Source organism: Melanerpes formicivorus, unplaced genomic scaffold (genome assembly GCF_026170545.1).
Source record: "Melanerpes formicivorus ecotype bairdi unplaced genomic scaffold, bMelFor1.0.p_v2 SCAF_29, whole genome shotgun sequence".
Lineage (NCBI taxonomy): Eukaryota > Metazoa > Chordata > Aves > Piciformes > Picidae > Melanerpes > Melanerpes formicivorus.
Genome location: NW_027142381.1, coordinates 7,352,557 through 7,377,627, shown reverse-complemented (window position 1 = coordinate 7,377,627; position 25,071 = coordinate 7,352,557). Strand labels below are relative to the sequence as shown.

Here is a 25,071-nt window from a genome sequence, read left to right as displayed (position 1 = left end):
GCCCAAGACTCTCAGAACTAATGGATTAATGGTAGAGCATTAATTAACTAAGTGGCTGCAGATCAGCCCTGCTCCAGGCAGTTGTTTGAGCTTGCTGAGAACTGTTTGTGATTTGAGATATTTTAGGCTGTTACTGAGAGATTTGGATGCTTTCCCTTGATCACCTTGACTGCAGAGCACCACTGGAAAAGATGGACCTGACTTCAGTGAGGACAAACTGTCCTGCTCATAAAAGATTGTGGTAAGTAAAAGATCTGCTTGCAACAAGACTAAAATGTGCCTGGTAAGGGACATGTAGGTATGAGTGGGTTTAGGTCAGCTTGTGCTTTTTGCCTCCAGAAGGAAGGAAGGGTTGAGTGGGTTGGATCTGTTCCTGAAGGAAGTCCCAGCCTGGACAAAACATCTCCTTTTCTAGCTTTGCTCCTTGAGGGCAGGTCACTCCATTGCCTCAACTCCTTCTTGGTCTTGTAGGAAAACTCTTAAGCAAAGTCCTTGCTGCAGCTGAGTTCTCCCTAAGACATCATCAAACCCAGTCCCAGGTCCCACTGTTTTGTGATAAAATGTGCCATGCAATTAAACATTTAGATTAATTGGATTAGAGGGGGGACAGCAGGAATATTTCTGATGAATAATTCAGCATTTAGAGACACTTTCACTGCTCATGTCCTGCTCAGCTATTTAGATGCTTATCTGGAGCCTGCTAAGCCAGGGGTTTCATCCTGAGTTAAATTATTCAGTAATATACAGACTAAATTTGGTCCTCTTAGGGTTGCCAGTGTGTTAATCCAGTGAGCTGCACCATGGGGCTGGTTGCAGAGCAGTCAGTCACAGTACTTCTGCAGGGACCTGATGGCATCAGGGGAGCACCCAAAACCAGCCCCTCTGCCCTGGTATCAAAGAGCCAGTGACCTCCTCAGCTGGGATGGCCTTGGCTCTGCAGTGTTTTCTATCACCTGACAGGAAAAGTTCCCCAAAATATCTTTTTTCTGGGGAGGCTCTTTAAGTGCTTTCTCATAGTCTGCTCTGGGAGGTAACAAATGACCTGAAACAGTGAGACTGGTGCTGCTTTAGAGTATCAGTGGCAAAGCAATACTCTGCTTGCAGGAGGGGGAAAAAAAATTGACAGAAAATGACACAGGAGATGGGAATGATATAAAGCAGGTCCTGGCTGCAGGACTGACAAGCTGAGCAAATCTCTCTCTGCTGGGAATGGGGTAGGACCCCACAGCCCCAGCCAGTGCTGGGACTTGGGTAGGCTCAGAGGGAATTTTCTCACTGTCTTCAGCGCAAGTGGATAGAAAACCACTCTCCTATGGGCAGGGAGAGCCTGCAGTGAACTTGTGCTTCTTCAGGGTTTTGTGGATACTGGGATCTGTCTACACTCTGTGTTGAAAATCAGCTTATCTTCCAAACAAACCCTCAGAAATGCCAGGGTCTCCAAGATGTGCTGGGAAGTGATTTATACCTTGTTTTGTTTTGGTTTGCTTTTTGGTGTTTCCTGGGATGCTTTTCAGCAGTATTTTGTTTTCCTGACACTGTGTTACCAGAGATCCCTTTTGGTGGATAACGTAGCATTTATGGAGAAACCAACAGCTCAATCTGGTTATCATTGAGGCTGCTTATAAAATATCCCCAGCAATCAAGACAGTGACCATGGGCAGTAAATTGAAAATATATTAAAAACATATAAAGCTCTTCTTTCTATTTTCCTTCAATTTATTAGTAATATAAAAACTATTTGGGCATTTCTTTTCTCCTTGTTAAAAAGAAAGCTCTAGAAGCTGCTGTCGTAGGGAAATCTGCAGTAGTGCCGGCCCAAACGCCGGCACGGTGCGGAGGGCGAGCGGTGTGCTGGGGTTTGAGGGCTTTCAGATGGCAAACAGCCTGCTCTGGACACGCTAAGGCAGTGCCTGAGGCATGTTCCCATCTGCCAAAGGGCTCTTGGAAGGAGCCCAGCCTGGACCAGAAGCTGACTCAGCATTAACACCACTCCCACTGCCCCTAAGAGAGTCATAGTTTCATAGTTTTCATAGTTTCATTCAGGGTTGGAAGGGACCACAAGGATCATCTAGTTCCAACCCCCCTGCCATGGGCAGGGACACCCCACACTAGATCAGGCTGGACAGAGCCTCATCCAACCTGGTCTTAAACACCCCCAGGGATGGGGCCTCGACCACCTCCCTGGACAACCCATTCCAGGGCTTCACCACTCTCATGGTGAAGAACCTCCTCCTCACATCTAGCCTGAATCTCCCCACCTCCAGCTTCATTCCATTCCCCCTAGTCCTATCACTTCCTGAGAAGTCCTTCCCCAGCCTTCCTGTAGGCCCCTTTCAGATACTGGAAGGCCACAATTAGGTCACCTCGGAGCCTTCTCTTCTGCAGACTGAGTCCTGGGAGAAGGTTTAAGAGGTGCTTGGGAGAGAAGGTTTAGATGCTGATGGGAGAAGGTTTAGGAGCTGCTGGAGGTTCTGGTGGCTTTCCAGTGGTGGTATTAAAATATGTGACTTTTCCCCCAGTGCTGGGCCAGGTCATCCCTCCTGCCCCCATGGCACAGCACAATTTGGGCACGTTGTTGAAGGGTTAACCCCAGCAACCGCTGGGAAAGTGTCAAAATATTAATAAGGCTGCCGTGGGTCGCCCTACAATGGGAATTTACGGCAGTAGTCAAAGCTAATGTTTGGGATCAATGCAACATCCCTTCTCAGAATGAAAAAATAAATTAAACAGACTGTCATGGGGAGGCTGTGTAACCAAATCAATCATATTTATTGCATTTAATCAAAACTCGAGTTGCTTAAATTCCTTCCATATGACAGTTGCGCGTGATGCACACCTAGCCGAGGTTGCTGGCGCACCTTGGTGAGCTCCACGTTGCTCACCAGAGAGGGAAGGCTCAGTCCCCTCTCTCATTACAAATTAATGAGATTAGGGCTATTAATTGGTGTATGCAATGGATGAGGTGGGGCTGTATGTACCCAGAGAAAGAAATGATCACAGGGGCTTTACTGTGGCTGAATAATATATAGTTAGTAACCAATATAATCCCAGCTCCTGCTGCACTGCCTTGTTTTCTGGCTGCACTTAGAGGATGAGATGTGCTGCTGCTCTACAGCGTGCCAAGCTCGTGCCAAACAGCTGTCCAGCACATGCCAGCACTGCCTGGTCTCTTCTCCCTAGTAACAAGGGATAGACTGAGAGGAAATGCCCTCAGGTTGTGCCAGGGGAGCTTTAGGTTGGATGCTAGGAAATATTCTTTACTGGGCATTGGAACAGCCTGCCCAGGAAGGTGGCAGAGTCACTATCCTCAGGGGTGTTCAAAAAACCCATAGACATGGCACTTTGGAGCACAGTTTAGTGGCCATGGTGGTGTTAGGTCATCATTCTACAATGAATTCATGGGTAGGTGTGATGGGACAAAACTGGCTGAAAACCCCAGGTGGGGCTGAAGGATGTGGCATAGACGTGCTGGTTTGTGCTGTGCCAACATTCAGCTGATGCTGCTGCCCTTTCCATGCTGTCCAGCCCTGCCCCAGCGTGGCCTGGGCTGCTTTCAGCTCCATCAGATTGAATCCACCCATCCTGGCCAGAGCCATCCATCCTTTCAGGAAGGCTCTTGCCACCATCCTGGAACATATCCCTGTGAGTGAGGGGTGCTTGCACCTCTCCTGCCAGCCCACACTACTGGGTACTGTGTTCCCATCCTGGAAGGAGGGTTTGATCACACAAACCTTCCTTCTCCTTCTGGAAGTTAAATATTAGAATTCTTCCTAGCTGCATATAGAATTTGCTACATTAATCTTCCCCTAAAACATGTTCCTTCCACAAAGCCCCTCTGTATTGATCCAACAAAGACAATTATATATTGTGAGGGGAGGGGGGGGAAACAGCTGAAATATTTGAGATTGGCCCTTCAGTGGGATTTATTACGTGTCTGAACTATAGTGTCTGCCTATTTTTTATTCTAAGCCTCTCTGACAGGGGTCATGTCTTCCTCCATACACTGCACAGCGCTCTGCACTCCGATGGGGCTATATGAAATGCTCAGGATGATGAATCACAGCGGATAAATAACACACTGCAGTTGTCTGGCGGCGTGTGTCCGTCAGTCATGCACGGCTGTGTCCATCAGCAGTACCTCTGTGCTGCGCAGCCACAGCAGCATCTCCAGCAACAGGTATTGCTGCTCCGTGCACGAGGCAGTTACAGGATCCTGACCCTCGAGTGCTTCTTGGTGTGTGTAGAGGATTGGTCTGGAGACCCTCCCAAGGCTCTTCCCAACCCAATTTTTTGCCTGGTTTTCTGTTTTCACCCAGCCCAGCTGGTTGCAGTGACCTTTCAAAGTGGGATGAAGTCCTGGGGCATCTCCTAAAGGTGCTGGAGTGTGTCCAAAGAAGAGCAACTAAGCTGGTGAAGGGTCTTGAGCACCGAGAAGCAGATGAGGAAACTGAGGTTGTTTATTCTTCAGAAGAGGAGACTGAGAGGAGACCTCATTGCCCTCTGCAGCTACTCAAAGGAGGCCAGAGCAAGGTGGGAGTTGGCCTCTTCTCACATGCAACAAACAACAGGACAAGAGAAAATAGCCACAATTGTGCCAGGGGAGGTTCATGATGGATATCAGGAAAAATTTCTTCACAGAAAGGGTTCTCAGGCACTGGCACAGGTTGCCCAGGGAGGTGGTGAGGTTACCATCCCTGGAGGTGTTTAAAAGATGCCTGGATGTGGTGCTCAGGGATGTGGTTTAGTGGCAGTGGTGGCTTTACAGTAGTGGTGGGATTGTGAGCTCTAGGTGAGCAGTTGGAGAGTTGGTCTCTTCCAGCCTCAAGTTCTGTGAGCCTGGGGGCTTTTCTGGTGCCCTGCCTCTGTGTGTGAGCCCATCACCCTTCCTTGGGGCATGGACCTGCAGCCTGCAAGGGTGAAGGACGGATGCCCTTTTAGAGAAGGATCATGCACTGTCTCCATCCATGCCCCAAAACAAGGAGGCAAAGCAGACAAACTGAGAACACCCGAGTCTGAGAAAATAATGAATGATGAGGATCAACTGTTTGTAAATGTGTGAGATTAATGAGCAAAGGCTTCTCCATAACACAGAAGGCATGAAATCAATCCTGCACTGCGAGAATAATGAGGGAATCAATAGGATTACAAGGTTAAGGCTGGAGTAAACCTGAATGACAGCTGCAAAATAAATTTTATTTGGAGGACGTGGCTGGGGTTAAATGAAATGTAATAAATAATGTAAAGCATTTAAGGGGTGGGGAAATGCTCCAGAGATGTAAGGAAGAACAGAAGGTGTCAGAGCTGTTAAAGCTGTCCGGTTTAGATCCATGGTGTGCTTTCACAGGTGTGTGATGAGTGTGACATGCTCCGTGCCTGGGGCTGGGCTAGAGGCACTCTGAGGTTGTTCATTCACTCTCTGGGGCAGGAGTAGGGTTGGTGGCAGTGATGTCACCTCGGGCTGCACCAGTGGCCCTGAAGCAGGACAGGGATGTGCATGTGTGAGCTGGGTAGTGCAGCTCAGGATGTGTTCAGGGTGAATTACATATGAGCTGCAGGTTTGTGCATCCTTTTCCCCTGTGATTCTCTTCTGGTGACCAGCTAAAGAAGAGCTGACATTGCCATCATCCCATTTCCCACTGGCCACAGACCTGCTGAAAGGTTTAGAGACCTCCTTCTTCAGAGCCACAGCTGCATGTGGGGCTCACACGTTCTCTACATGCCATGGTCACCTGTAGGAGGAACTTCTTCACTGTGAGGGTCACGGAGCACTGGAACAGTTTCCCCAGAGAGGTTGTGAAGTCTCCTCTGGAGATTTTCAAGATCCATCTGGATCTGTTCCTGTGCGACCTGTGCTAGATTCTGTGGCCCTGCTCTGGCAGGGAAGTTGGATTTGATGATCTCTGGAGGTCCCTTCCAACCCATAACATCCTGTGATCCTATGACATACACCCTGCCAGCAGTGAGTGCCTGAAGTCACTAGATCTTCACACCTGTGATGGCCACATCCCATTGTGAACTGTGCTTCTCCAGGCACAGGGAGCCATAGGGCTGTGGCTGGAGGCATTTGGTATCCTGTTGATCTTGGCTTGGGGATAAAAGCTGTGCATGTGGGTGTAGGACGGGGATTTTAGGTGCTCAGCACCTTCTCCTGGGTGGCTTTGTGAGGATAGTTGTGAAAATGCTTGGTGTCGCAATTGCTGCTTTCCAAGAGCTCAATGACTTTCAATGCCTTGGTGAAAACTGAGCTGCTCTGAAACACAGGCCACATGGGGGTGGATGCCAAACCACTCTGAACTGTGACTCTGTGCTGGTTGCACTGATTTTTCAGACATGATTAACTCCTGCTCCAGCTCCTCCCTGCTGTGAGTCCTCAGGGAAGGAGATCTAGAGTTATGGGGATGTGGTCAGTGCTTTAGAAACAGAGCCCAGCCCAGAGCAATGTCAGCCACTTCTTCCCCTGAGGAAAAATGTATCCTGCTCCTGGAGGAGAAGCTCTGAGCAGGGATGAACAGCAGAGATTTTGCTCTTGAATCTCCATGGGTAAAAAAACCCTTCCTGCTTTCTTCTGGGATTGGTTCCTAGGGGAATCCATGGGGGGTACTGCTTCCTGTGGATGCTTTTCCAGCAGGCTACCCTGTTCTAAGCGGGTTTGTCATAGAATCATTTTGGTTGGAAGAGACCTCTAAAGATCATCAAGTCTAATCTTTTACCTAATACCATTGTGGCCATTAAACAGTGCCCCAAAGCGCCATGCCCACATGTTTCTTGAACAGCTCCAGGGATGGTGACTCTACTGCCTCCCTGGGCAGCCTGTTCCAATGCCTGACCACTCTTGCAGTACAGAAACTTTTCCTAACATCCAATCTGTCCTCTTGGAGCAGCCCCTGCCTGTGCGGCTCAGCCCTGCTAATAAGGGCTGCGTGTGTTTTTCCAGTCATTAAGCCTATGACTAATAGAGCTGTCCTGGCTGCATAATGCATGCTGACAAGGAGCCTCAAGGGAGGCGAGTAGGAATAGAGGGATGTGAAGAAAATGGCTTCAATTCATCCCCTGAACAGTAGATGGGTTTTCCCTGGAGGTGTCATATCCCTGCCGTGCTGGAGCAGGAGGCTGGAGAGATGAAGAGTTGCCTTCTGCCACCTTTCCTGTGGTGTGTGTCCCCCTGTCCCTCCCAAGCTTTTGGATGCAGTACAGTGATACTTTGTGCTGTCATCTGCTTCTGTGCAGGGGATGCTGTGGGCTCATCCCTGGGGGTGATGCCCTTGTGCATCCCAACCCTACCACATGTTCACCTCAGCTCTGGAGTCACCAGCATGGGCTGTGGATGGCAGTGCTGGCTGTCAGTGGTTTATCCCTGAGCATGTGTGAAGAGGGGTTTGCAAAGCTCTGCAAGCACAGGTGGGTCCCCACTGCTGCCCAGGCATCCCTGCATGGTCCTGCACATGCAAGCCTGATCCAGGGCAGCAGCTCCCTGCCAGGGTCCTGTAGGCTCACCTGCCTCCCACATGAGACTTCTCTGCAACAGGATGCAGGGGGAAGAAAAAAAAAAGGCCTTAAAGTTTCCTTTTAATAGCTCCTGTAAATCTTGTTTTATGCTGAAGCTAAAGACACATTTATTATTGTCATAAAGGAGGAAGAACTGCTGAGTCCCCAGCTGGCCCCAAACCGAGTGACTTGGGAAGAGCAGAGGTGGCAGGTTGAGGGCCATGATTATCCCTTGTCATTTGGCACATTTGGGGACAGCAGGTGAAATCATGGGGCTGATCACCCTCAGCTCTGGGAGGGGCTCAAGGATCTGAGGGGCCCTGGGTGCAGCTGTGGATCAGGGGTTGAGGGCCAGCGTGAGGACACACATCTAAGCACCCAGGTACTGGTTTTGCTCTAGCACCTTCCATGCCATAAGGAACCATGAAGGACTGGGGTTATTTTTAATGTAATGTTTTTAAACCATTGCACAGACAATCTCAATCCCAAATCCCAGCCCAGAGGTCAGGGGAGAATTGGCCCTGCACCTGCAACCTGAAACCAGCCTTGCCTGGCTGGCCAGCCTCATGCTGCGCCACTAATTAAAGGTTCAAGGGGTGGTTCTCTTTCCTATTTTATTTTGAGATGATGTTTTGAAAAGCATGGCCAAGAATGGGGACTTCATACAGTAAACAGAAAAGCCATTCTGAAGTTATTTATTGGTTCTGTTTTCCAGCACGTGGACCAATATTGATTTATTTTGCAGTGTCTCCAGAGGCTTCTTCGAGGTTAAAATGTAGACATCGCATGTTAGGCTGAGCTTGATACTGGCAGGAAAACACATTTGGCTCTTTTAATTGGAAAAACACACTCCCTTTATCACCCTGAGGCCAGGACTCTACCACAGCAGCACAGGGAGGGCAGGGGAATGTGTACAAGCATGAGATGCTCTGCTTCATGCCTGCCCGAGGGATTTGGTGGGATCACAGAGGTCCTCACAACCACAGCTGGCTCTGCAGTCCTGGCAGACTCTGTGAGCGACTCCCTGAGGAATGGAGGGGCTACAGCAGCCACCCCAGGTGGGGAGGCTGGTTGTAAGCCACCCCTGATCAAACCTGTGCAGGGTTTAAGAGCCTCCATGGCTAAATGGTTTTGCCTCCATTTTTCCCTCTGAGAGTGCATCGTCATCAGGGGCTGACAAGGCTCCCATAGCCTGGTGGGGATGACTCAGTGCTGGTCCCCAGCAGCTGATGGCAGAGGCTCATCCCAAGTGGAGATACTCTGCATCAAGAGCAGGAGAGAGACACATGCCAGCCTCAGACACCATTCCCCTCCTTTTCCCAGTCCATGCAGCTGCAAATATTATTCAGCTGGAGAAGGTGATTGGAAGAGAATTCTTCATCCTTAAGAAGCAGTTGGCAGCCTCATATGTGCTCAAAGTGTTTTCCAGCCCCTGTGCTGCTCCTGTACTGCTTGTGCTTCTTTTTTGGCAGGTTAAGGGACTCACCCTGGGCCATTGAAGGAGGCAGTGTCAGAGATGGGATGGCTGCTGCTGCTGTGGTTACCTCTTCTCCATCACTCCCAAGCCGGTGGTGAGTGTGTGCAGCCGAGGCGGAGGTGGGGAGCTCTGCTGGGAAGGTACAAGCTGAGGTTTAGAAATCATGATGTGTGAATTGAAATGGGAAGCAATGGATCTTGGGAATCGCCACAACTGCTACAAGGTGTTCCTGAAGCTGTCAGCAAGCCATCTGCCCGCTCGCCCTGGGTAAACACCGGGCTGCAGCCAGCCCTCTTTGGAAGGCCGGGAAGCAGAGGGGTCCAATGGGGTGAACCCTGCCGGGGCAGCAGCACGGTCCCGAGTGGGAAGGGAAGGAAAAGGGCTCTGGTGAATGCATGGGAGGGAGCCGTGCTCCTCGCTCGTGTTGGGGCTCTGGAGCAAAGCCCTGGCTGCGGTGCTCGCTCCTCGTAACTCATCCCAAGGACACGAGCGGTGGGGAGGCAGCGGGCAGCTGCAGGAGGGCCGCCGGCCCCGGCGTGCAATTTATGGCTCCGGGGGAAAAATAGCAGCCGGGCTGGGAGCAGAGGAGCGTGCAGGAGGAGCACGCCTGGAGTCAGGCTGCTGCCCGGTTTCGCTCATTCAGAGCTCGTTTTTCAAGCGTTGACTCTGCCCCTCGCATCCCTGTGCACGCCACAGCCACCTCGGCTGCATCAGGAAGGGTGAGGAGCACACCTTGGCACAGGGCACCCTGCCATGATCCTGTCCTGCTGCACCTCCAGATCCCAGCACAGCCTGGGCAATGGGGATGTCACCCCCCTGCCACAGGTACATCTGGGTGCATGATGTCATTAGGGTGCCTACACACACTGCTGTGTGTGGTGAGCTGGCTAGGAGGCCACATGGAGCAGTGAGATGGCCATGGGTTGGCCCCAAGAGGCTGACTAAAAAAAAATGTGGGTGACCTGGGATGACACAGGTGGCTGGTGACCCAGTACAGCCTCAGAAATGCACCCAGTATTGCCTGCAGCATCACTGCCAGCCCTAAGGGCAGGAGTAGGAAGAAAGGCCTCTGGCTGAGATAGACCTGGTGTGGGAAGGCCTGGAGGGCTGCTTGTGCTTCCCTGCAGGGCTGGGGTGCAGTCCTGGCCGGTGCCCCCAGCCCCACACTGTTAGTCACACACTGCCTCAGTTTCCCCTCTGTGCAGGGAAGAGCAGTGCCCCTGTCCCCAGGTGCCCAGGGTGATGGGCTGAGCTTTGGTAAGCTCTGGGGGCTGAGCAAGCTGGAGAGAAGCCAAACTGGGGCAGAATGAGTATTTTTGCAACATAGGGCAAACAGGTGCCAAGGTCGATTTGCTCCTGGCATAACCACTCAGGGAGCAACATGGAGGGTCATGATTTTGGGCTGAGCCTCCTTGGTAAGGACACTGGTGTCTGTGCTAGGCCAAGGCTTCTCACAGTGCCAACTAGAGCTCTCAGTCCTCTGGTTCACTCACAATTCAAAATAAATACAAGGGCTGAACATGACCTTGAATGTACAGTATGAAGCTTTTAAAACTCCTCTAATTCTTTTAACTTCCCTCACATCTCTCTTCTGCAGCAGCCTCCTCATTTCTCTTTCCCTACAGTAAACTTACACCCTTTCTAAAGTGCCCAGAGAGGACTCTCTAGATGAAATGTTGCTTTAGCTTAATTTCCTATTCCTAACATATGCTTTAATTAATGTCATTTGCTTTGATTTGCTGCCAGCATGCCAGCAAGCCACTTCCTTCGTTTCCCAACCTTTACCATAACCTTGTGGGAATGAGTATCAGGTGCTCCCAGTTGAGTTCATCTGCTGCAGGGCATTTATCTTGAGCTCCAGGGCTTTTCTCTGCTGTGTTTGTAGCACCAGCACAGAGGCACAACCACAGTGTCTTCCTTTGCTGGAGGTGGTGCACAGGGAAGGACACTGGCTAACATTTCTTATCCATGTTTCTTACATTTTCTAGGACAAAGTTCAATCTGGAGTGGTGAGGAATGGGGCAAGACAGAAGAGAAGAGAGATGAGACCCACAGCTCCTGATTTCTCTGCATCAGAGAGGGGTCTCTGCCACCAGTCTGGGTGTATGCTCGTGGTGGTGGAGTGGTGTTTGGGGTCTAGGGTAGAGCATCCTTCACCCCTTCCCAAAGCTACCTCCCAGCTAAGTGCAGGGAACATCAGGGATAGAAGTTCCTGGTCTTCCTCTCCAGCAGCAGCTGTGCTGAAGCTCTGTGGTACAAACCTTCTCTATCCCACTGCCCTGAGCAACAGGGCTGCATGGACAAGAAGAGTATCTCCTGCTGTCTCCACTGCTCCTACTTCTCCCTAAATTTCATGCAGTTGGTTTATGGCAGGTGCAGAGTGACCAAGAGGACCAAGAGCCTGTTTTCCATCCCTCTCACTGTTCTCACTGCCCACACAATTCCACATGGCTGTGGACACACAATGCCCTCCATCCAGCTGGAGCCACCCCAGCCTCACTGTGTCACCAGCTCAATGCCCTGAGCTTCTGGGTGAGAAGACGAGCTACTGATCTGAGGGATTTTCTTCTCTCTGTACTCCTGATGGAGATGGTCTCCCACCCCAGGCATAAAACCAGCATTAAGCTCCCCACAACCTTCTGTAACTGGTATGCTTGAGAGCAGCTCCCTGAGCAGCAGAGCACAGAGGAATATTTAGCAATTGTCTATCCTGGCCCCAAATCCCTGGCACTTGCATAGAGCAGGCCTGGAATGGCCCCTTTCCCAGACAGCTCCTTAAGCAAGGTTTTCCTGTCTCTATTTAATGAATCTCAGCCATCCTTTCTCTCCTTGCTGGAGCCAGGAGCAGATGCAGGAGAGGGAGCACACTCCAGCACTTCATCTCTCCCATCTGCAGTCTTCCTCCTTCTACATGTGGCAAATTTGGGGTCCCACAGCAAGTCACTCATGACAAGGAGGACATTCCCAGCTTCTGGGAACATCTTCATTTCCTTTCCCGTTTGCTCCTGTTGAGAACCAGGAACAGAAGGGTGGTGCCTTTTTTTTTGCAGCCCTTCTTCACTTACTAAGGATTCAAAGCCACCCCAAAGGCTGAGCTCTGCTTTCAGAGCAAATTTGCTCACAGGGTGAGGAGGAAAATGCCCCAAATGGAGAACAGTGTTTGTGCCAGGCCCGGCCCTGTCATGCTGCAGCCCAAGGAATGTCTTTCATCTCAGTGTCCCAGGAGTGGGACAGAGGCATGAGAGGGATGTGACTGAGCTACCACATCCTGGAGGCTGGCTGGAGGTACAAGGTGGCTTCTTGGTGAACAGGATGATCCTCAGCCCAGGGGTTTGCCTCTTTATGGGAGATGCTTGAGGAGAAATCCCATCCCAGCATGTCCTGGCCAGAGGGGTGTGGCAGTGAATTTTCATGGGCTTTGTTGATCTGCTTTGTATGAAGGACCTTTTCTACCCCTTTCCTCTCTCCCAGCTTCTCAACAGCCTTACAGACTCCCAGGGCTGGGACTGGCCTTTTAGGTGCTTGCCACTCATCTGCAGGGCAGAAACCTGAGGTTAACACCCTCCCCTGTGAAGCAAAACCTCTGCCTAAGGCAGCTCCTTCCTGCCACAGCCTCCTGCTCAGCAGACCCCCAAGTAGCTCCCTTCCTCCCAACTCCCATCTGCCTCTCACCTCTTCTTCCTCCATCCCGCCTGGCTGCCTCCTCACCAGCAGCTCCACATCCAGATGCATGTTTTTGCCTCTCCTCTCTGGCCCTTGAGCTCTTATGTTGAGAGGTTTGGCCGCTTGTGCTGCTGGCTGCTCCTCTCCACCCTTTTAAATCACGACTGCCTTCCCATGCCTCAAAAGTCTTATGCCCCTTAAATCTGCCCTGGGTGATTTAGCAAGAACCTGGGACAGAACTGACCTCCAGGAGCATGACACACAGCTATCTCGGGCATCTGGCAAGTGTTTAAACCCCCAAGGTCCCCATTTGCTCCTGGTTTAGTGTTTCCCATGAGTCTGAAAGGGCTGAATATTCCCCCTCCTGTGGCTGCAGTGCTGAGCCCCACTTTGACCCTGCTGCCGTGCTGCAAGTTCTGACCCCAGCCCAGGAAGAAGGTGAATGTTTCCCTCTGGGAAGCACCATGATGGAAAAGGACTAGCCAAGAAGAGCTATGGGCTCTGGCAGGGAACGAGGGCTGCGTGCACAGGCCTGGGTGGTGGCTTTACTGATGGCTGAGATGATGCTTTTGCCTAAATAGCAACTGGGACACTAAGGTAAACAGCAGGAGTGTGGGCTGCAAGCTGTGTCCCAAAGCACTGCAGTGCTCACCAGGCACTACTGACACTGCTGCTTGCTTGGGCTGTTGGTCAGTGGGGTCTGTCCCAGAGGTGAAGGCCCACGTTGCAGTATTGTTTTTAACCATGGCTGTTTGAGCTGACCAGCCCATGTTTTCACAGCAGAGCAGCATTCTGTCAAGTCAGGGGCTCAGACAGGGTCTGCACCCAGCTCTAGAGCAGCAGAGCTGCACTGGAGCTGGCAGCCTTCATCCCTCCTGTTCAGAATTCCTCATCCAGAACATCACTTTCCTCTTCACCCTGAAGAACAGTGATTACCCCTATCAATAACCCCCTCATCCCTGGCACAAATTAAATAATTGCTTTGAGCAAAGCTCCCCCTGAGCCCTTCACCCCTAGCATACCAATGGGTGGGTGATGCCGAGAAAAGCCACAAGAGCCACAATGCATTGCTCTGAGAGTGCACTGGGCTGATTTTGCAGTTCCTTAAGGCAGTTTTTTGCTCTGATAGAAAACTTCTGAGACCAACCTCTCCTCTTCTCTACCCGCCTGCTGAGAAGTAACTTGCAGTGTTGTCACTTGGTGGATTTATGTCTCATTGTTTGCTCATAGCCTACGTGCTCCACAGCAGCTTACCCAGGAGGTTCCAGGTGTCTTTCTCCCGGACCCTGCAGAATGCTGAGCTTCCCAGGAGCTGATCTCCCCTCTCCATCCATACCCTGACTCATGCTGCTGCCTGAATCCTTTCTCTCCCAGGCTATACCCAGACCTCAGCTATGGTTACCCAGCTGTGCTAGTGACCAAGACATACCTAACCCCAGGGGCTTCTGCCACCACTGCCCTTCTGTGAAAGGCAATGGCTGCTGGATGTGGATGGGTGGTGGCAGGGCATGCTCAGCCCCGTCCTGCAGCACCATTTTGATTTGGTGCAGGAAGCAGAGCTGTGGCTGCCGTGGAGCTTGCAGACCAAAAATCACCACATGCTGAGTACTGGGTATTGTTCTGCTTTTATTATTTATTTTTTTAAAGTCATAATTCCCACTTTGACCTGTCCTCATTTGCCTGCTCCTGTGCTCCAGCACGTTGCAGCTTCGGGGTTCTTGTCATTAACAACCAAACGAAAATATAATTGCAAAGCAGATGAAGCAATTTCGGGAGGTATATGTTGAAATTAAATCAGATTTTTGGCTAGGAAAAATCACTGGGGACGAGCTCAGCCTGACGTTCAGCAGGGCAGTGAGCTCCGGAGTATTTGTTCTTACTCAGAGTGTTGCTGAGCTCACGGGAAAGTCTCTTCTGTACAAAACGTGCAACGGACTTGAAATACTATTAGTTTTTTAAAATATGCTGTTTTAAACAATATTAAGGCAGCATATTTAAAAAAAAAATAAATAAAAATCCAGTGTGTGCAGACCAAAAAAAAATCGATTTAATTTTACTGGTTCAAACAATTCCACAATCGTTTGGTTTTATTTGTAAAATATTTAAGCTTCGAAAAATGGTCTAGAAACGGCAATATTCGTTCACGGCTTCATTATCCCTGGTGACAAAGTGAATGTTGCCTGCATCTCTTAGCTTGAAATGACAAGGGGTAAGTACGCTTGATACGATAAGACAAAAATTATCCCCCCCCCCCAAATACTTAAACCCAGAGTGAATATGGTTGGTCGTTTGCTATACCCACCTCTAGTAGAGCTCGCTGGAAGCCTGAGCACCACATTCGTTTACAACGTTTTAGAACATTCGTTAAAATATTTACTTTATGGTCTAACCCAAAACTCTTAGAGCCTTCCAAAGGCGCCCAGGTCAGGCAAAATCCAAGAGGATAATTCGGCCGAATTTCGAAGCAGAAAAATCACTTGTATTTAAAACCTAAGAGATTTTTCGGTACCCCCTTAGTGCATCTATTTTAGGCAGATGCTTAAGATGAAAGGGCCGCCCGTCAAGCCGTATCTTACCCACGCTTCCTGTCACCGTTTCTTTGCAATTCAATTTTTGTGTTTTCCTTTCAGCCTAGAGAAGTGTTTGGTACCAGTCTCTTGGCAAAAGAGCCTGAGGAATGGAAGGGTAAAAGAAATATGACCCAGCTGCTATGCACAATGAGGTTTGTAAGTCCTTGTATGGTATAAATAAGCATATTACACAGTTATTAGAGATTTGGCACTGTCCCTGTTTAGAAGCCCGACTCCGATGCTGTGTAATTCCTCCCGAGCACACGCATCATTCACTGTTCCCGCTCCTCCAGTCTCCTTACTGGCCAAATTCGGCAACTTTTTCTCAGTCCTCATCCATTCAACCCCTCCTCGGCGGTGTAAACCGGTGAGTTTCCTCTCAAGCCAATAAATCTGTGCCAACCCACGCGGCCCAGGCTCGGTCCTGACTTCATGGGAGCCGGGGCCGGACCCCGTGGGGTTCCCCTTGCCGCCCTCCGCCTCGCACCGGCGGCACCGAGCTGCGGCCGCCCTCGAGACCGACCGATACCGTCAGGTACGAGCTCGGGGCTCGCTTATCCCGTTTTTCTTGGTGGTTGGCAGGTTTTCTTTGAGAGAAGAGAAGTAGCTTTTCTTGGGGGTGGAAGAAGAGCGGGCAAAGGAAGCGGTGCTCCCGCCGCGCCTGGAAAAGCGGCGGAGCATCCCCGCAGGTAAATCCGAGCCTGCTCGATGTTTTCCCGGCCCGCAAATTTGAATGTAATTCTTGGAGAAAAGCGACAGTAAACTTTTATTAATCGCCGGTGTTTAGGGCCAAGGCATGAGTGAGCTCGGTGACAGTGATGAGTGGTTTGGAGCTGCGAGGCCTTGAAAGCGGGTCTCATCTCCCCCCCCCCCCCCCCGCCTGCTCCTTTGACTCGGAGATGATGAGCCGTGAATAGGAGCCACCCTGCCGCCGGGGATCCGGCCGTTTATCTGCCGGGTGATGACAGTCGTGTTGGTTTCGAGCCTCGCCGTGAATTGCAGGAGCCTCCGAGAAGTGCACGGTGTTGTCGCAACCGGGGGACCGCGTCCGCTGGGGATGCTTCACTCGCAGCCCCCGGACGAGCCCTACCGGCGTTGACCCTGCCGTCTCGGAATCCTGGAGGGCCCCGTGGGCCGAAACTCGCTACGGGCAGGTGATGCCCTAGTTTAGGGCACGGCAGAACCGAGTGCGGAGAACCTGGAGTAGGGGCCCTACGGAAAGGGCCCGAACTCGCTGCTCCAGCATCCTTGGTCCGCACGGAAAGGGAAGGCTGGGGGCTAGCGAGAGAAGAGGGAGACTTCGGCTTTAATTAAATTAATGAAATCCTTCTCACCGGAGCATCGACCCTTCACACTTTGTTGTTGTTGTTGTTGATCAAGGTGAGAAAAAAAAAAATAGGGGAAAAAAAAAAAAGGCGTTTGAGGCAGGGAATCACTGGCTCATCCCGGTGTCCGCGGCTGCAGGTAGGGCTGGAGGGAAACTCAGCCAAACAAAGCTAGCGACTGGCATCGGCTGCAGGGTAAATACCGAAAATTCACCTTGCCGTAGAGTTTGGCCTTCAACAGCCGCCACAGGCGGCCCTGCAGCTGGCGGCGAAAGCCTGCCCCGCAGGTGGGAACTGGCGGTGGAACCCAGTGGTCCGAGCTGCGGCGCCCGGCTCTCCCCTCCCGTGGCAGTGGGGCTGGGGAACGGGTCTGGCCCGTGGGTCAAGGTAGCTACAATCCGCGGAAACCACCGTGGCAGTGCACGGCGCTGAGCGCAGCAGGTCAGTGGCGGGAACCGGCGCTCCGGTAATTCCCGGCTGAGCTGGACCCGCCTGCTCCCGCCGCGGCCCCACCGGGATGGCTCCTAACCCCCAGGCCCTCCTCAGCCCCGGTTCCATCTGGACGGGAGCAGGATGGGCTCCGTTTTGCCCCCGCGCCGGACCCGCAGCAGTACGTCGGGCCGGGCGCCAGACCGGTCTCACCTGCCCCAGCGCTGGCCGCCGGTTCCTACGGGAATTGCTCCCTGCTCCCTCGCTGGCATCCCGCTCGACCCGCCCGGGCCGTTATTTGTTGTTTTTTGGGGTTGGTTTTTCTTTTCCTCCTTTTTTTTTTTTTTCCTTTTGGTAGGAGTGGGGAAAAGGTTCATTAAGAGGTTGACCCCAGTTTACTTTTTATTCTGCTCCTGTTCCCAATTTCGGCACCACGTGACGGTGGGAGTGAGTTTGGGTTTAAATTCACTTTCAAGATAAACCCCGATAAAAAACCTATCCCGTGAGCCCCCGCCGGCTGATGGCAGTGTCCCTGTAAGCCCGGGGCTGCGGGAGGCGAGCGGCACCTCGGTGCCCGCCCGGGACCGCTCGGCTCGGGTAAGGGCCTTCCCTCCCGCCGCCCTCCCCGAGGGCGCGGAACGGGGAGCTGGCCGGAGGAGAGGGTGCGAAGGGGTGCGAGGAGCGCGATACAGAGCAGATCCATATAGGGCGGTGTGCAGCAGCGGGTCTGTCGCGATAGGCATAGCTACAGCGGGTAGCGCGACAGCTCGGACGAGTTTCGGCGGCGAGGGGATGCGAGGGGCCGCAGAGCTGTGGGGGATGGTGGTCGTGTGCGTGTCTTGGTAATCACCACAGCAGAGCTGAAGCGAACCGGCCGGTAGCGACAGCACTCAGAACTCTCCGAGTGGGCTCTCCCCCTCATCTAGGAGTTCGGCTCGCCGGTGGGAGCCACAGGGAGGGAATGCTGGCGGCCGGAGGGTGCGGAGGCTCCTGTCCGCGGGTGTGCGAAGCCAGGAGCTCCTCTTCCTGCGCCGTGCTCACCTCAGCAGCGGCCCCGGCTCGGGCTGACCCCGGCAGCCCGGCCTCGCTGCCGCTGTGTTGGCGGTCATCCAGATCCTGCCCGCACTGCAGCAAGGCTAGGGTCTGTCTGTCACGACTGGGGGAGAACGGGGACCAGTGTCCACCCTTCCCGGGCTCTCGGGGAGCTCTGCACCCGGAGACCGGCTCCAGGCCGGCGGGACACGGGCTGCCGGTACAGCAGGGCCGGGGAAGCAGCCCGAGGCTGCTGGCCCCTCTCGAAGCATGAGCCCAGCTCGGGCCCGGCCCTTGCCCATCTCCCGTGACCCCCTCTCCCGATGGCCCCGGTTTCTGCGGTGTGGGCCCAGCGCCCCGCAGCACCGCCCGGTCCCGCGAGCCAAGCTCCCTGCTAGCGCGGCCTGTGCTCGCGCGACCCTGCTGCCCCCGCCGCGGCCAGGGCCCAGCCCGGCTCCCGCGCGGGCAGTGGGGAGCGCCGGGACCACGGGGGCTGGGAGTGGGCTGTGGGGATGCGGGTGTCCCACCACACCGAGCTCCCCGCGAAGCAGCCGGCGGCTCCGCTCACCGCCAGGCCCGGTGCAGCGCCGAGGCAGGGCGGGCAGGCCCGGGAAGGCCGCAGCGGGGCCCAGCGAGCGAGGGCCGGGCTGCCGGTGCCCCCGACCGGTGCCCCCTGGTGCGGGCCGTCGGGCGGGCGCAGAGCCGGGGCCGGGCCGAGCGGGCCGGGCCAGGGGGAGCGGGCCAGAGCCGGTCTGTGGGGACGTGATTGACAGCGGCAACGTCAGCAACAGGAGGGGAAGGGAAAAGGGAGGGGGGGAGACAAAGAGGGAGGGAGTCGAAAGGCCCCAAACTGGATCTTTATGGAACATTTTCCGCCAAGATCAAGGGAAAGTGAATCCGCGCAGCGGGGGATGCCCCGCACGCCGCTGCCATCGGGGGCCGCGGAGTCGCGCCCGGCCTGAGCGCCCTGCGCAGCCACCGCGCTGCCCCGCGGGTGCCCTTCATGCCCCCAGGCGAAGCCCGGATCCCCCCGCTATTCCTTCTGCCCCCCGGCCGGCCGTGTGAGTTCCCGGGGTGCGGAGGGAAGGAAGGGTGGAAGGGAAGGGAGCGGGGGGCGCATGGGTGCGGGGCTCCCGGCATCCCCCCAAGCCCCCGGCTTGTGCCAGGGCGACCGCCACCAGCCTTTCCCTGCCGTTCCCCCCGCCTGAGCCCCTGCTCGTCCCCGGGAGCACCGGGATCTCCTCCCGCAGGCGGGAGCCTGGCCCTCGGGGATCGTCGCCGCCGCTTCCCACCTGTGCGGCCCCGGATCACCCGGCACCGCGCTGCATGTTGGCTGCTGGCAACATCCACGCCTCGGCCGGGCTGGGGCTGCCCTGTCCCATTCAGCCGAGCGGGTCAGGGAGACCGGCGATGCGCTCGGTGCACCGGAGGCCGCGGGACGTGCGGTGCAGCTGGGAACGGGCATCTGTGTGTGCCCGTTCGCACAGAGCCGGGCTGCCTGGCCATCTCCATGGCCAGAGCTCTTCCTGGATCTCTCTTGTGTCTGCAGCCGAGAGGATCACCTCGATCTCCCTAGAGCAGGGAGGGCACAGGTCAGGGGAGCCAGGACCGGGGGAGAAGAATACTCCGTCGGGGTTGCAAGGAGCCGGGTGCCGCCAGCGTTTCCCCGTGGGGAGCGGCGCCTTCTGTCCCCTGGAACAGGACCTTGCAACCTCCTGGGGGCTGCTGCCTGTCCGCCTGTCAGTATGTCCGTCGAGCGGGGCGGGCGGCCGCGTCCCTCCGCGCCGTAAAAGTCGGGGTTGATGCGCGGCAGCCCCGGCGGAGCTGTCAGTTCTTATCTTTATTGGTTTTTCCCAGTCTCCGTCCAAGTTTAAGAGGGGTCCTTTTATCTCGGAGCCCAGCACTCCGCTTGTTTACACCACCCGACTCCGCCGCTGCGCTTTGCCGCGGCCCCGAGAGCCGGTCGTGGAACTCCCGGAGCCCTGGAGGGACGAGGCAGAGCGACTGTCTGGGCCGGGCTGCCCACCCCGACGGGTACCGGCACCACACGGCGGCAAAAAGCGGGTGGAAGGGAAAGGAGAAAGGATCAGGGTTGGAGAGCTGCGGCCACATCTGAGATGAGCTGCTTGGGACTCAGACGGGAGTGCAGCCACGCGTGGGCGGCTCCCCCGGGGGGGGGGGGGGGGGGGGCAGGAGGGCCCGGCCCGGTTCTCCCGGGCACAGCCGCCTTCCCCTGGGGCCAAGAGTGTCACGTCCCAGTCTCTCCGACTGCCGCTGCCTGAAGAAGGACCACGGGTCGGGAGGGCCTGACCCGCGAAGGTGGCCGTGCTCGGGGCTTGGAGGGTGTCAAAAGCTGGGCTGCGAGCTAACGGTGCTCCTCTCTCCCCCCCAAGGAAATGCTCCAGGAGAAAAGCCTGTCTGAAACCGAGGAAGGGTTTCCAACAGCCCCCGCGCCCGGCCATGCGGACTCCTCTGCCGGTTCCCCCGTCCTCGGCGTAGCCGGGGGGAGCAACACGCCGCTCAGCAGCCCGCAGCTCCCCGACCCCGAGCAGGTACGCACCGTCCGGTCCCGCGTCCTGCCCGCGGTTCTCCCCACCAGCCAGACCGGAGCACGGCTGAAAAGGCCGAGGACAGGCCTCCTTCCACTGTGCATCTCCCGCGGCCACGACCCGAGGAAATCGCATTTTTCTTTACTTTGACTTTCTGGGTTTATTTTCCCCCGTGCAAAGCAGGCTGTCCCGTGCCCGCCATTGGGGGTGGCAGGTCGGTAACCCCACCGGGGCCCATCAGGTACCAGAGCCGCAGCTGCTTCCCCCCACAGCATGATCCAACCCGCCGATGGGTTTCCTTGGGTTAGGTTTTTTGGTGTGGGTTTTGGTTTTTTTTTTTCCCTAGCTAAATAAAACTCCAGGTCTGCTTCTTAGCAGATCTCAGCTTCTTTGCCCAACATCCCGAGGAAAGGAACAGGTCTGCACAAAAAACGTGGCCCTGGGTGTGCACATTGCTCAGTGGACCCAGGTATTCCCACAGATGCTCTTGGCCCCGGTTTTTGGGAGCTGTAGGGAGACAGCCCAGGGCCCGGCAGGGCACAGAGAACCCTAAGGAAAAGGGGGTGGAGGGGTGGGGGGGGATTTAAGAACATTAAAAAAATATGTGGGGGAGAAAAAAAATCAGAAAGAAAAATCCCCTTGGCCACAGTGTCCGGCCTGGACGTGAAAGTCTGCAATTAAAAGCGGCCTCGGTGTGTTTCTCTTGTTTTTGGCAAAGAGGGGTGGAATTTTTGGGACTCCATCCTCCTCTCCATCGAGGTCGGTGTGGCTTTGCCCGGCGCCTCGGCTGCGGGGCTGCTCCTGGGTGTGCAGTTGCCGACCCCCCTCTGCCCTTCCCAGCCCTTCTCCGAGGTTTTTGTCAGGCATTTCTTGCTCTGCTCGTAGTCCTTTATTTTTCTTAATTTGCTTTTCTTTCCCAGACAATAGAAAATATCAAAGTCTATCTCCACGAGAAGGAACTATGGAAGAAATTTCATGAAGCTGGCACCGAAATGATCATAACCAAAGCAGGCAGGTTAGTGAAAACTCCCCATGAGCATGTCTTGCTGTGAAATGTTCCTGTTGCAGTCAGTGGCACTGAAAAAAGAAAGTGATTGTAGATTTTAGTAAAACAATGTTTTTTGTGCTGTAAACTTAACATGTGTTGGTGTGTGGCAATGAGATTGTGGATGTAAGACAGAGTTGTGGAGTCAGCTGCTACATTTAGTCCTGGTTTTCTGGGGTAGTCTTCGTTTTAGTTTGTTTTAATTGTTAAGATGATAGAATGATTGTGGCTCTGCTTTTATTTTGGTTTTCCCAAAGCAAACCTCACTCCCCTTTCCCTCATAGTGAACTAAGTCCTTTTGCTGGGATGATTTGCACCAAAGTTTTAGGAAGGGAAAGGTTCAGGGCTGTGCTTTTAACCTCAAAAATGAAACAGAGGCAGGTACCACTTTTATCCTGCTGGTTGTGGAAAAAAGTTCTGCTTTCCTTTGGAAACAAGCACTGAATTTTACCAAATCAGAACCCTTCATTGTGCACAGCCAGGCCCAGGCAGGAGGGATCCAGGCTTCACTTACCTGGAGAATCCATCCCTGTGTCTGTCCAGGGCTCCCTTCCCAGTCAGGCCGCTCAGGTGAGAGTCAGCGGAATTAATATCAGAAAATTAAACATCAGAATTAAACCTCAGACCATCTTCAGCCTGGTTCCCAGCAAAAGCAGCCAGCTCCCACTGTGGGCACCAAAATATCCATCCTTGGTTTCTGTGGCAGCAGGCTCTCATTGCTGCTGCTGGAGAGGAAAAATTCCCAGGCTTGGATGTGAAAATCCATTCAATTCCAGTACAGCTGTGGGGTTCTGCCGTGCCCTGCAACTGCTGATTTTACACCCTGCTAGAGTGCTGTGGAGGAAAACGGACAAATAATGGAGAGAAAGCAGCAAAATTTCCCACAATCACTATCTAGTGTGGTTTTGTTTTTGTTTGTTTGTTTTGTGGTTTGTCTTTTTTCACTCTGTGATTTCTGATCCTTCATGCCTGCCGCTGAGGGGCTCAGGTGGGTTGTTTTTTCTCCCCAGTTTGGTGCTGACACTGTGGGACCCAGACCCTAATGCCTGGGTTTGGATTTGGGCAGGTTTTCCTTTCCCCATCCTGGCAGAGCTGCTCTGTGTAGCAGCGGGACAATGTGTGGAAGCTTTCCTCTAATAACCAAAATATTCCCATTAGTCTCCTTGGAGAGGGGGTGCATGCCCCGGGAATCTTCAGTTTGTTTGCTGTTTGGTCTATTTATGAAGTGATTGTGCAGGTAATTCGGTCGTTAGCACACCGCGTTTTGGTGTGTAAAATCTTGGGGCATGCTCTGCAGCATCTGCTGATGTGAAGAGCTGGATTCGTTTTGATAGGTCTGCTACCTAAGTCAGCTAAGACGAGGGGATCAAGACCTCAGATATTTCACCCTTAATTTATGGTATCTGAGTGTGTCTGTGCGGGACGTGTAATATCTTTACCAAATTCTAGACCCTAAGCATCCCAAATGTGCCTCTTATCTCTCTGTAAGTCTTAATGTAGATTGTTTAAACAAATCCATATGTATGGGGCTCAGTCCCACATTCTTTGTCCTGTGGAGCTGGCAGTGCACACGTAGTCACCTTTCAGGAGCATGTGGATGGGACAGAGAGGTTGGAGGGATTCCCCCTAAGACGTTTCAAACTTTGTTTTTAGAGTTAACTTGCTACTTGTAAAATCGGTGCAGGCTAAAAGCAGGTTTGTTTCTGTTATAAATCCTTTTTAATTCAAACAAACAAACAAAACGATATGCTGATGAACAGCAGGAAACACGAGAGCCTCTTCAGGGCTTTTCCCTGTGTCCAGCTGCAAAGGGTGTGAAAATAAAGGGCAGTATTTTTATCGGGGTAACGGAGTCCAAAGTGGAGCCAGGACCCGGCCCCAACCGCACCCAAAGCAAAATAAAATAGACAAAATGATTCATATGAGGGCGAAAGAAAAACCCAGCAGCTCGGTTTAAGTCTCTGTGCTGGCACCGAGTGCCAGGCTGAGCCCCTCGGGTCCGTGCTGAGAGCAGGAATCAATCGCCATGCAAACGACGACATGAAAATCGGTGCTGCACGCAGATTTTGTTTTAGCCAAGCTATTGAAATCGAGAGCAGCAATAATCAACCTCCTCCTGACCCAATGAAAAAAGGGGGGAAAAAAGAGAGATGGTTAATGGAGATTTCTATGCACTTTGCATTTAACGTTAGGGAGGGGAAAGGAGAGGGAAAGCGGCTAATTGCAGGCACCAATTAGGGACTCTAATCCCACCTCCCAGCAGGCACAGGGATGCCCCTGAACGCCGTTCCTTGAAATCGCTTTAAATGTCGCTCCGTCTGACCTCAAAGACAAAAGAAATTGAAGCCCGGTTTTGAATTTTCAACCAACAACAACCAAAAAGGAGAACAAAAAATAATAATAATAATAATAATAATAAAGAAAAGGGGGCGACTTTAATGACAAGTTCACTCGCGGGAGAGGAAATGTAAAGCTCAGCGGAAGCGTTAATTCCATGGCAATGGTGTAAAATAGCCTTTCTGTATAAACAAGGCAAATATTGATAACCGGGATTGGGGGGGTGGGAAAGGGGAGTCATTTATTTCATTCTTTGCAGAGCTCCACGGAACGAGCCAACTATAAATTACCGAGAATTTAGAGCTGAGAATTACTTGGGGGGATTATTACTCCCTCTTAGGACTGATCTGTAGGAGACATTAGGAGAGCGCAGCAAGCTCAGCGTTGGAATAAAAATCGTGTTGTTGCCAAGAAAACTTGATTTATAAAGTGGAAACATCTTTAAAATGCGCTCGCTATCTTTTTAATGTTCGGCTGCTTCGTTGTGGGAGGGAGGGGGAAAAAATAAATTAAAAGGGAAAAAAAAGAAGAGAGAGAGAGAGAGAGATATGATTTTATATTAAAAGGATCATCGCAAGATAAAAAGTTTATGTTAGCAAAGTTCCCTGAACTTTGCCTAAAAATACGGCTCGGCTCCTTCAGACGGAGGATCCAGCCCCTCGCAGAGCCCAAAGGATGGGGCGATGGGCTCCATAAATCACCTTCCCCTTCTTCCTCGGATTTGAGGTTTGCTCTAATTATGAAATTCTGCTCCAGAGGATTTTCTGTGGGTGGGTTTTAAAGGCTGACTTACATGTCGTGCAAAAACTCTTCCCCGGCTTTGCCCGTTGCCTGGAGCTGTATGTATCCAAAGCAGGGTGGGGGGAGTGAGGAGAAACTGCCCACGCGTGGCTTTCAAGCGCTGCCCATCGCCAGTAGCATTTACAGAGCAGGTTTTTTGGGGAGGCAGCGTGGGCTCTGCCGGTTTTTTTGGTGATGAAATCCCCTTGTTTGTGTGGCTGAGAGCCCGGCTCTCTGCTCCGAGCAGCCCCTCACCGTGAAGTCCCGGCGCGGCGGCTGCAGCCGTTTCCTCGGTCCCCTCTCCCTGGCCCTCAGTTCCCAGACCCGGGCCCGTTCCCAGTGCGGCCGGGTTCGCCTAGCTGGCAAATGAATCCAGTAC

The 25,071-nt window shown here is 53.1% G+C and overlaps 1 protein-coding gene across 10 annotated transcripts in view; it reads left to right on the top strand.

Annotated features, from left to right (window-relative positions):
- TBX4 (T-box transcription factor 4) overlaps nt 1-25,071 on the top strand; it is a 58,517-nt gene that overhangs the window by 2,314 nt on the left and 31,132 nt on the right. Inside the window, exons 2-8 of one of the 10 annotated variants that reach the window (XM_068154835.1) lie at nt 127-241; nt 4,317-4,530; nt 8,958-9,056; nt 10,951-11,610; nt 15,256-15,347; nt 20,375-20,533; nt 21,451-21,545. In XM_068154835.1, the coding sequence (XP_068010936.1) occupies nt 15,336-15,347; nt 20,375-20,533; nt 21,451-21,545 (266 nt within the window). In that variant the 5' untranslated portion in view covers nt 127-241; nt 4,317-4,530; nt 8,958-9,056; nt 10,951-11,610; nt 15,256-15,335. Of the gene's footprint in view, nt 1-126; nt 242-4,316; nt 4,531-8,957; nt 9,057-10,950; nt 11,611-14,709; nt 15,348-15,426; nt 15,563-15,777; nt 15,885-18,833; nt 19,043-20,374; nt 20,534-21,450; nt 21,546-25,071 lie in introns of those variants that run through there. The other 9 variants (XM_068154833.1, XM_068154836.1, XM_068154834.1 and 6 more) reach the window with 9 other exon arrangements.